Raw genomic sequence first — 10,976 nt, 5'->3', positions numbered from 1 at the left:
TGCAATTATGGAGTGCTCTAGCATGTCATTTGCTTGCTCTACTTTTGCTATAAAATGTTCCTGGCAGATTGTTAACATGTTAATCAATATTTCCATGGTTGTTGCTAGTGATCCATGCATCCTATGAACTTGCTCTTTCTATGGTTAGCTTCATGAACATGTCATCTTGTTGTTGGTATGCTTGTTTTGTCATGCAATGCTTTATGATGAGTGGCATGAGCTCGCAAAGTTGCTATCATGAATCTGTTTATGCCATGCTTTGTTTTTCACTAAGTCTGAAACTGTTAATAAAACTTGCTATGTTTACATGGGTGCCATCATATCTTATGTGCCTTTTTGGCTCATATTCATTAAGGGACTTTTGTTCTATGCATTTAGTAGAGTCATGCCATGCCTTTTCTTGCTATGATATGTTCCTGTAGCATGTTGTTTGCTTGCTCTAAACAGTGCTTCCTGATGTTGTTTTTGACATGTTAGTATTTTCACTAAGTCTGTGAAGCTGATATCTTTTGCACTTACCATGCTTGTTTGAACCTGTTCTAGTGTGTTTTAGCAGTAGCTCAGTGTTCATGTTTTGTCAAGCATCTCTTGTAAATCACTGCCATATGCTTTGTTGCTATGTTGGAGTGCAGTAGCTTAGTTTCTTGTTGCATTCTAGTGGCCATCGTGCTTAATCGCAATGTGCGTCATTCTTGTTTTGCTTGTCATTTGCAAACCGTGCATCCGTTTCCGGCATCTTCATATCGATTTCAACCGAAATCATCTCATCTTTCCAGCGGCATACTTGGTTTGCCAAGTTGATGCCTTGATCATTTTCCTTCCGGAGCACGCATATGCATTATATCATATCTTGCATATCATGCCATGTTTTGCATCATGTTGCTTGTGCATTGCACCGTGATTGATTGTTGTTCCATTGCTTTTGTTCTTGCCTTGGGTAGAGCCGGGAGACGAGTACGTGAACGAGGAACCTGTTGAGTACGCTAACGTGGATCAAGCTTTCGACGACTGAGAACTTTGCAGCAAGATGACCATACCCTCGAAATCACTTATATCTTTGCTTGCTAGTTGTTCGTTCTATCGCCATGTCGCGCTACCTACCACTTGCTATATCATGCCTCCCACATTGCCATGTCAAGCCTCTAACCCACCTTCCGAGCAATCACGTTGTTTGGCTATGTTACCGCTTTTGCTCAGCCCCTCTTATAGCGTTGCTAGTTGTAGGTGAAGTGAAGTTTGTTCCATGTTGGACATGGATATGTTGGGATATCACAATATCTCTTATTTAATTTAATGCATCTATATACTTGGTAAAGGGTGGAAGGCTCGTCCTTTTGCCTGGTGTTCGTTCCACTCTTGCTGCCCTAGTTTCCGTCATACCGGTGTTATGTTCCTTGATTTTGCGTTCCTTACCGGTTGGGTGTTATGGGAACCCCTTGACAGTTCGCTTTGAATAAAACTCCTCTAGCAAGGCCCAACATTGGTTTTAACATTTGCCACCTAAGCCTTTTCCCTTGGGTTTCACGAGCCCAAGGGTCATCTTTATTTTAACCCCCCGGGCCAGTGCTCCTCTGAGTGTTGGTCAAACTAGAGCCCCTTGCAGTGCCACCTCGGGGAAACTTGAGTGCTGGTTTTAGTTGTACGGATTGCTCATCCAGTGTGCCCTGAACGAGATATGTGCAGCTCCTATCGGGATTTGTCGGCACCGGGCTTGCTGGTCTTGTTTTACCATTGTCGAAATGTCTTGTAACCGGGATTCCGAGACTGATCGGGTCTTCCCGGGAAGGAATATCCTTCATTGACCGTGAGAGCTTGTGATGGGATAAGTTGGGACATGATGACCCACAAGTATAGGGGATCTATCGTAGTCCTTTCGATAAGTAAGAGTGTCGAACCCAACGAGGAGCAGAAGGAAATGATAAGCGGTTTCCAGCAAGGTATTCTCTGCAAGTACTAAAATGTAACAGATAGTTTTGTGATAAGATAATTTGTAACGAGCAACAAGTAACAAAAGTAAATAAGGTGCAGCAAGGTGGCCCAATCCTTTTTGTAGCAAAGGACAAGCCTGGACAAACTCTTATATGATGTAAAGCGCTCCCGAGGACACATGGGAATATCGTCAAGCTAGTTTTCATCACGTCATATGATTCGCGTTCGGTACTTTGATAATTTGGTATGTGGGTGGACCGGTGCTTGGGTTCACCCTTACTTGGACAAGCATCCCACTTATGATTAACCTCTATTGCAAGCATCCGCAACTACAACAAAAGTATTAAGGTAAACCTAACCATAGCATGAAACATATGGATCCAAATCAGCCCCTTACGAAGCAACGCATAAACTAGGGTTTAAGCTTCTGTCACTCTAGCAACCCATCATCTACTTATTACTTCCCAATGCCTTCCTCTAGGCCCAAATAATGGTGAAGTGTCATGTAGTCGACGTTCACATAACACCACTAGAGGAGAGACAACATACATCTCATCAAAATATCGAACGAATACCAAATTCACATGACTACTAATAGCAAGACTTCTCCCATACTCAGGAACAAAAGTAACTACTCACAAAGCATAAACATGTTCATAATCAGAGGGGTATTAATATGCATATAGGATCTGAACATATGATCTTCCACCAAAAACCAACTAGCATCAACTACAAGGAGTAATTAACACTACTAGCAACCTACTAGCACCAATCCCGGATTGGAGACAAGAATTGGATACAAGAGATGAACTAGGGTTTTGATATGAGATGGTGCTGATGAAGATGTTGATGGAGATTGCCTCTCCCGATGAGAGGAGCGTTGGTGATGACGATGGCGATGATTTCCCCCTCCGGGAGGGAAGTTTCCCCGGCAGAACAGCTCCGCCAGAGCCCTAGATTGGTTCCGCCAAGGTTCCGCCTCGTGGCGGCGGAGTTTCGTCCGAGAAGATGGCTTATGATTTTTTTCCCATCGAAAGACTCCATATAGCAGAAGATGGTCCACCGGAGGGCCACCAGGGGGCCCACGAGGGGCGCCCCCCACCCTCGTGGGCAGGGTGTGGCCCCCTGGTGAATTCTTGCGCTAGTATTTTTATATATTCTGAAAACATCTTCCGTGAAGTTTCAGGACTTTTGGAGCTGTGTAGAATAGGTCTCTAATATTTGCTCCTTTTCCAGCCCAGAATCCCAGCTGCCGGCATTCTCCCTCTTTATGTAAACCTTGTAAAATAAGAGAGAATAGGCATAAGTATTGTGACATAATGTGTAATAACAGCCCATAATGCAATAAATATTGATATAAAAGCATGATGCAAAATGGACGTATCAGGACACCCCTGCAGGGTATAAACTTTCGAGAGACGTGCCCGCGGTTATGTGGCAGATGGGAATTTGTTAATATCCGGTTGTAGAGAACTTGACACTTGACTTAATTAAATTGAATCAACTGCGTGTGTAGCTGTGATGGTCTCTTCTCGGCGGAGTCCGGGAAGTGAACACGATCTTGTGTTATGCTTGAACGTAAGTAGCTTCAGGATCACTTCTTGATCACTTCTAGCTTCTCGACCGTTGCGTTGCTCTCTCGCTCTTATTTCCGTATGTTAGCCACCATATATGCTTAGTGCTTGCTGCAGCTCCACCTCACTACCCTCTACCCATAAGCTTAAATAGTCTTGATCTCACGGGTGTGAGATTGCTGAGTCCTAGTGACTCACGGATACTTCCAAACAGTTGCAGGTGCCGAGGATACCAGTGCAGGTGATGCTACCAAACTCAAGTGGGAGTTCGACGAGGATTCGGGTCGTTACTATGTTCTTTCCTGATGATTAGTAGTGGAGCCCAGTTGGGACGATCAGGGATCTAGCATTTGGGTGTATCTTCCTTTTTATTCGGATTTGACCACAGTCGGTCTTTGAGTGTATTTGGATGATGTATGAATTATTTATGTATTGTGTGAAGTGGCGATTGAAAGCCAACTCTTTATCCCTTTCTTATTCAGTACATGGGATGTGTGAAGATTACCCCTCTTGTGACAAGCCTACCATGCGGCTATGCCTCTAAGTCATGCCCCGACACGTGGGAGATATAGTCGCATTATGGGTGTTACAGCTGCACAGAAGAATTATGTCCTTGATGCACCTCTAGGTGACGGACCTTTTGCAGGAGCGAATGCAGACGTTATGATCATTTGACAGCTCGATATGATGACCACTTGATAGTTTAGTGCGCCATTCTTTATACTTAGAACCAGAACTTCAAAAACATTTTGAATGCCAAGAGCATATGAGATGTTCCAAGAGCTGAAATTGGTATTTCAGACTCATGCCCGTGTTAAGGTATGAGACCTCTGACAAGTACTTTGCCTACAAGATGGAGGAGAATAGCTCAGCTAGTGAGCATGTGCTCAGAATGTCTGAGTACTACAATCACTTGAATCAAGTGGGAGTTAATCTTCCAGATAAGATAGTGATTGACAGAATTCTCTAGTCACTATCACCAAGTTACTAGAACTTCGTGATGAACTATAATATGCAAGGGATAACGAAACAGATTCCCAAGCTCTGATGCTGAAATTGAAGGTAGAAATCAAGAAAAATCATCAAGTGTTGATGGTTGACAAGACCATAGTTTCAAGTAAAAGGGCAAGGCAAAGAAAGGGTGTCGGTGTCAAAACTGGCAGATCTCGAGTAGGGGGTCCCGAACTGTGTGTCTAGGTGGATGGTAACAGGAGACGTGGGACACGATGTTTTTACCCAGGTTCGGGCCCTCTCGATGGAGGTAAAACCCTACGCCTGCTTGATTGATCTTGATGATATGAGTATTACAGAGTTGATCTACCACGAGATCGAAGAGGCTAAACCCTAGAAGCTAGCCTATGGTATGATTGTTGTTGTCCTACGGACTAAACCCTCCGGTTTATATAGACACCGGAGGGGGCTAGGGTTACACAGAGTCGGTTACAAGGAAGGAGATCTACATATCCGTATTGCCAAGCTTGCCTTCCACGCCAAGGAGAGTCCCATCCGGACACGGGACGAAGTCTTCAATCTTGTATCTTCATAGTCCAACAGTCCGGCCAAAGGATATAGTCCGGCTGTCCGGATACCCCCTAATCCAGGACTCCCTCAGTAGCCCCTGAACCAGGCTTCAATGACGATGAGTCCGGCGCGCAGATTGTCTTCGGCATTGCAAGGCGGGTTCCTCCTCCGAATACTTCATAGAAGATTTTGAACACGAGGATCGTGTCCGGCTCTGCAAAACAAGTTCCACATACAACCGTAGAGAGAATAATATTTTCACAAATCTAATCTGCCGACGCATTCCGCAGTGTGACATCACACCACAGCCAGGTCACCATTCGAATCGTTTTTCACAACCAACCTCAGCGTGTTTCGCGAGGCGGTTTCCTTGGCACGTCTTGTCGAAGCAGAGATCGTGTCCCCTTATTACGGGATTCCCATCAATATGGACGTGGGTAACCCAACCGCGCCATCAATTACGGCGCTTGGGGGATAAGCGAGTTTTACCAGGCTGGTGGGGGCGCATAGTTTCGTCCGCCCTTATAAAGGGATAAGGGTTCACCTTTTTCTACCCACGCCTTCTTCCTCCTTGCTCATCCATTCTCGCGCACTCGAGCTCCAGCGCCCAAGTCCACATCCTTCTCCTCAACCCTCTCCAAACATGTCCGGAGCGGGAGGCAAGTGGATGGTCTCCTCCGTTACGGAGGGAGACATCAAAAAGCTGCGGGGCCGGATACTTAGCCACGGATATTGCGCACCGGCTGCCAGCCGCGGGGCAGATCGTCCCTACCCCGGAACCTTACGAAAGGGTGGTTTTCCTCACCCACTTCGTCCGCGGACTGGGGTTTCCCCTCCATCCATTCGTCCGGCCTTATGTTCTATTATGGGCTGGACTTCCATGATCTAGCTCCGAATTTCATCCTCAACATCTCGGCGTTCATCGTCGTGTGCGAGGCTTTCCTCCGCGTCCGGCCCCACTTCGGCCTGTGGCTGAAGACCTTCAATGTCAAACCGAAGGTAGTAGGCGGCCAACAAGCGGAATGCGGCGGAGCCATGGTGGGCAAAATGCCCAACGTTACATGGCTCGAGGGCTCCTTCGTGGAGACCATAAAGGGGTGGCAATCGGGGTGGTTCTACATCACCGAGCCGCGCGACACCAACTGGGTGGCCCCCGAGTTTCGATCCGGAATCCCCACGCGGCTCACTTCCTGGAAGGAGAAGGGCCTGTCCTGGGGCTCATCGGTGGAGCTGGACGGACTCCAGAAGTGTATCCGGAACATGATAGCAAGAAACTCAAGCTTGTCAACATAGTCCAGGTCATGCTCTTCCGCCGGATCCTCCCGTGTCAACAACGGGCTTTCAACTTATGGGAGTTCGACCCGGCCCAGCACCAGACTCTACGCGAGCTCTTCGACACGAGCATAAGGACGTCTGGAAGGTGCTGTTCAAGGGCGCCGAGGTCCCCCCTCCCCTTACCGAGGACCGCTAAGCGCGACGCCCTGCGAATCCGGTAAGTTCTGTACATCTCGTAGGGTATTTATTTTCCATAGTTTAACCATGTGCGGGGTCTGAGCTCCCATGCCTTTGACAGGACTGGGTGGAGACATCGGAGCAGATTGACTGTCCGGCCCCTCTGCCCGAAGACCCTGCAGACGCTCTCCTGACGGAGATGCGACTCGCTCCTTATGAGGTGCCGGAGAAGAAGATCAAGAAGAAGGCCACGGGAACCCGAAAGAGTTCCCGGCGCCAGGTGGTATCGGACTCATCGTCCGATAACTCCGAGACGCACTCCTCCGTGAAAACGAGGAGGAGGAAGATGAACGTTCTCCCCCTCCAACCGGGGGAGACAGGAAAAGGAAGGCCGCCCCAACCGGGGAGGCCGGAGGGTCCAAGAAGGGAAGGACTCTCCTCCGGACTGTTCCACCACCGCCGCCGACAGCGAAGACGAGTGGTTACTCAGGGCCAAGCCCCTGCGAAGTCGTAAGTATTCGGATACCAGAGTAACTCATAGCATACTTTTATTGCACTGCTTCTCCTAACGTCGAATATGATCATGCAGTCCGCCCCGAGCCCACGACGTATCCTCGTCGGACGGTTCCTTGGACTCGTCGGATATGAATAGCGAGTCACTTCCAACCGCCTCCTCTCCTCGCCCTATCGGACAATGTCGAGGTATTGTCTCAAGGGGCACCGAACCGAGGGGAGGTAGTCCTGGAGGCGCCTCAAGGCCTTCCGGACTCCAGGCGCAAAGGGAGCAAGACTCCCAAGGGCTCCAAGTTCGGCCCTCAGCCGAACACCGCCGGAACCTCCAGTGGTTCCGGACTCCGGCAGGCGGCCCCTGCCAAGAGGGGCAAGCCACCCGTGCCGGTGACCTCTGTCTATCCAGAGGCACCGGACAACCTGCTGGGAGCGCTTCGCGGCGCTTCCATCGATGAAGAGCACCACACTATTATGAGTGCGGTGATCAAGAAGGTTCAGTCTGCCAAGAGCGGACTGACTGAAGCCTGTGCCAGCCTTCTAACAGGCTTTGAGGTAAGTATTTAAAATATAGGAAAATATTACCGCATAGACAGTAGCCCCTGATGCTCTGTTTGGTGTTCACAAAGAAAAGCCAAATAGAGGATCAAATAATATCTGCAGGAGTCTAATACAAGTATGTCTATATGCGTATGCAGGCTTCGCTGCTGACCTCTGCCGCACTGACTGCGGAGGTCGCCGCACTGAAGCAGAACCTCGAGCGGTCCGAGAAAGAACTCGGCCTTGCCAAGAGGCAGCATGAGGAGAACAAAGATAAGTAATACCTTGTCTATATATATATATATAGGACAACACTATTCTAATCTTGGGATTAGAATAGTTATTTGGATCACAGCCAGCCCTATAAGGACCCGATGAGATGTTCCCAACTAACCGAACCCGTGCGCCCACGATCCGTTCCCAGACCTGCACCCCCTCGATCCCGTCCCTAATCCCCACCCCCTCGATCGGCGGCTACCCTCCCCGAATCAGGCCACCACCGTCGCCGCCCTCCCGAATCGCGCCACCACCGCCGCCCCGCCCCACGGCGCACAGCACCCGGCCTCCCAGCGAGCCGCCGCCCTGCCCCCCGGCGCACCGCCTCCGTTCCTCCCACCGCGCTGCCGCCTTGCCCCATGGCGCCGAGTCCCTCTCCCTCCACCGCCTAATCTCCGCCGCCCACGGACCTGACAAGAGGCTCCACCCTTGGCCACGGATAGGGGCTGCGGCCTTCTCGGGGCGCCGCCTGACCTTCCAGCCACCGCGACCTTCCCCAGCTCCGCCCTCCGCTACGTGCCGTCGGCGGCCTTCTATCCATGCTGGAGCTGCCCCCCGCCTGGATCCGGCCTCGCACAGCCGCCTCGCCTGGATTTGGTCTCGCCGCCCCACTCTCTGGGTCCGGCTGCCGTGCCAACCCCGCACCTGGGTCTGGCCGCCGCAGTGCACTCACCCCACTCCTAGGTCCGACAGTCGCGCCGCCCCCACGCCTGGTCCAACCATCAGCACCCCGTCCCCCTGGCACACGAGCGCCGACATCTACCGCCAATCCCCAAGCACACCGCCCAAAGGGCCCACGCCCCATCCCCCGACATATCCTGCCTCGCTGGCGCACCATGGACGTCTTCCTCTTCTGCCTAGAACTTCTTCGTCCTTGGTGCTTGCGTCACATGACAGCCACATGTGGTGTGAGGAGAAGCCAACTAAAAGAAGAACACACTTTCTTCACACGTGTGTGCACCGCAAGACAGGCACAAAGAAGTTCGGAGCCGCCGACCCCAACAGCGAAACAACAGCTATGATCGAGGTGATTCTTGTGTTATAACATATATATGTTCTCAGCAATCCAGGTAAGGCTGTTCTTTGCTCTGAACTCTGCAACGTGGCATAATACAATAATCCTGACCGCTCCTTCTGAATAACGGAGTAGACTTATCAGCAGAAAGTCTTGAACAATATGACCATCTCTGCTTCTAAAAACGTTGTTAACTTCACTCCCTATCCATCTAGTTAGCACAAAGGTTTTTTGTGCTGCAAAAGCAAGGATGGAGGCCTCGAAGGACCATCATTTTCTGTAGCTGGGATGCAGAAGAGTACGGATTGGTAAGTGGATCTCTCTTCCAGCACCACATTCGTTTGTTATACATATGTAGGCAACTTAAAAGCAGCTGCAATGGTGATCACAATTTACGTTTATGCAGACAGGATCAACTGAATGGGTTGAAGAAAACAGGGAGATGCTTTCCTCGAGGGGTGTTGCATATCTGAATATTGATGTTTCAGAGTCGGTCCAGTTTTACTCCCATCTACAACTCCCCAACTTGATGAACTACTAATGGAATCAATTAAAATGGAAAGAGTACTAACTGATAGTCAGTTATTTGGTTTTGGTCATACAAAAGAGTAGCTGTTGAGTGGTCAACACTCTACAGTGGGTGTCAACTTTGAACCACTTGTCTCTGACAATATCATGCTTATGTTTTCTTATTAATAACAAGATGGTCAAAAAGTCAAAACATTCTGTTTTTTCAATCATGAAGGTTCAAGACCCGACAATTCATCTCAGACGGCTTATGATTCATGGGTCAAATCCAATGCTTCTCCCAACGTGAGTTGTAAAATGACTTCCTTATACAGTTAGCCCACCGTTGTCACTTGCAATATATAGTACTAGTTGCTGTCAAACTCTGGGTTCCTTTGTGCGTAAAATGAAACCTGCAGCTTCGGGGTTTCATGTCTGAATCTTCATTTCTAAATTTCAGCTCCAACTCTGAAAATGTTCCTAGCTATTTACTGTAGTTAACATATATTGTCTCTGATATCCTGCATGTTTTTTTTTTTATATTTTGTGATTTTGGTGTGAGGATTGTGGATTGTTAATACACGAGGCATTTTTATGTGATTTCTTATGTATATCTTTTTATTCTTTGTCTTTATATCTGCGCTGTGTTATTTTTTAATGTTTTGTTATAAATTTGTGTAGGAATTACTGTAGGTACACGAACATTTCTCTGATGATCCTGCAATGAAGATTCGACGAACAGAATGGAGGATCAGACTATGCAGCATTCGTCAACATGTTGGCATTCCATCCACCAACTTGATATTTGGAGAAGGTAGGGGCGCATTCGTATTGTTTATTCTTAGTTTCTCGTATCTCTAATGGTGCTCCTTGGACATTGACAGGGCCAAGATATCCTGTTTACCACTCTTTATACGATGATTTTGTAAGGGTGGAGAAGTTCGCGGACCCTGGGTTCTCTAGGCATGTCGCAGGTGCAGCCCCGTATCATTTTGTGTTGTGTGTTACTCCCCGTTTACAAAATATAAGATGTTCTAACCTTTGTCTGAACCGGATGCATACAGTCATGTTTTAGTGTGTATGTTCACTCATTTCAGTTCGTATGTAGTCCATATTGAAATATCTAAAACATCTTAAATTTATGAACGGAGGCAGTTGTACTTGGTAGCTTCACAGCATAACCAACATCATCATCTCACAGCTGCTAGCCGCTGCAGCATCAACGACAACAGCGCGGCGCTCCTGGTGTTCCTCTCCTCTACTGCCTTGCATGCTACAATGCCACCGCCTCCTCACTATACAGAAAGTTTGAGTGAGGAAAAATTCCATCTCATGAACGAACATGAAGAAGTTCTAATGTGATGGTGCTATTCCCTGTAGTTATTTGTTTCTCGTGAATGCATTTGGTTGTGGCTGATGGATCTCTATCTTAATATATTCTTTGCTTTATTCTAGTGTGACCTGCATAGAGCTCTCTCTATTCTTGTTTTAATCAACTCACTGATGCACGTACTGAGTAATTCGTGCGACTTTACTGCATCTTGTTTCAGACAGCATCCCAACACTAATTCTTCTATCTCATTTGAATGCCAGCTGAATCCATTTATTAAGTTGTGACTTTAATTGTGCCCATGTAATGTTGTTGGCCATTTATT

General features: G+C 48.1%; 1 protein-coding gene and 1 long non-coding RNA gene across 2 annotated transcripts; both read left to right on the top strand.

The window, feature by feature from the left end:
- The first annotated feature begins 8,782 nt into the window (after nt 1-8,782).
- On the top strand, nt 8,783-9,415 carry LOC125523081. Its single transcript, XR_007290098.1, has 2 exons — nt 8,783-9,122; nt 9,221-9,415. It is a non-coding gene; the product is annotated as an uncharacterized LOC125523081 (long non-coding RNA).
- A 629-nt stretch (nt 9,416-10,044) lies between these two features.
- Nucleotides 10,045-10,775, top strand: LOC125518595. The gene is made up of 3 exons (XM_048683422.1): nt 10,045-10,135; nt 10,206-10,295; nt 10,523-10,775. The coding sequence occupies exons 1-3, from the start codon at nt 10,045-10,047 to the stop codon at nt 10,681-10,683; spliced, it is 342 nt and encodes a 113-aa protein (XP_048539379.1). The 3' UTR covers nt 10,684-10,775.
- The last annotated feature ends 201 nt before the right edge of the window (nt 10,776-10,976 follow it).

Source organism: Triticum urartu, chromosome 7 (assembly GCF_003073215.2).
Source record: "Triticum urartu cultivar G1812 chromosome 7, Tu2.1, whole genome shotgun sequence".
Lineage (NCBI taxonomy): Eukaryota > Viridiplantae > Streptophyta > Magnoliopsida > Poales > Poaceae > Triticum > Triticum urartu.
This window is presented reverse-complemented; position numbering and strand designations above follow the sequence as displayed.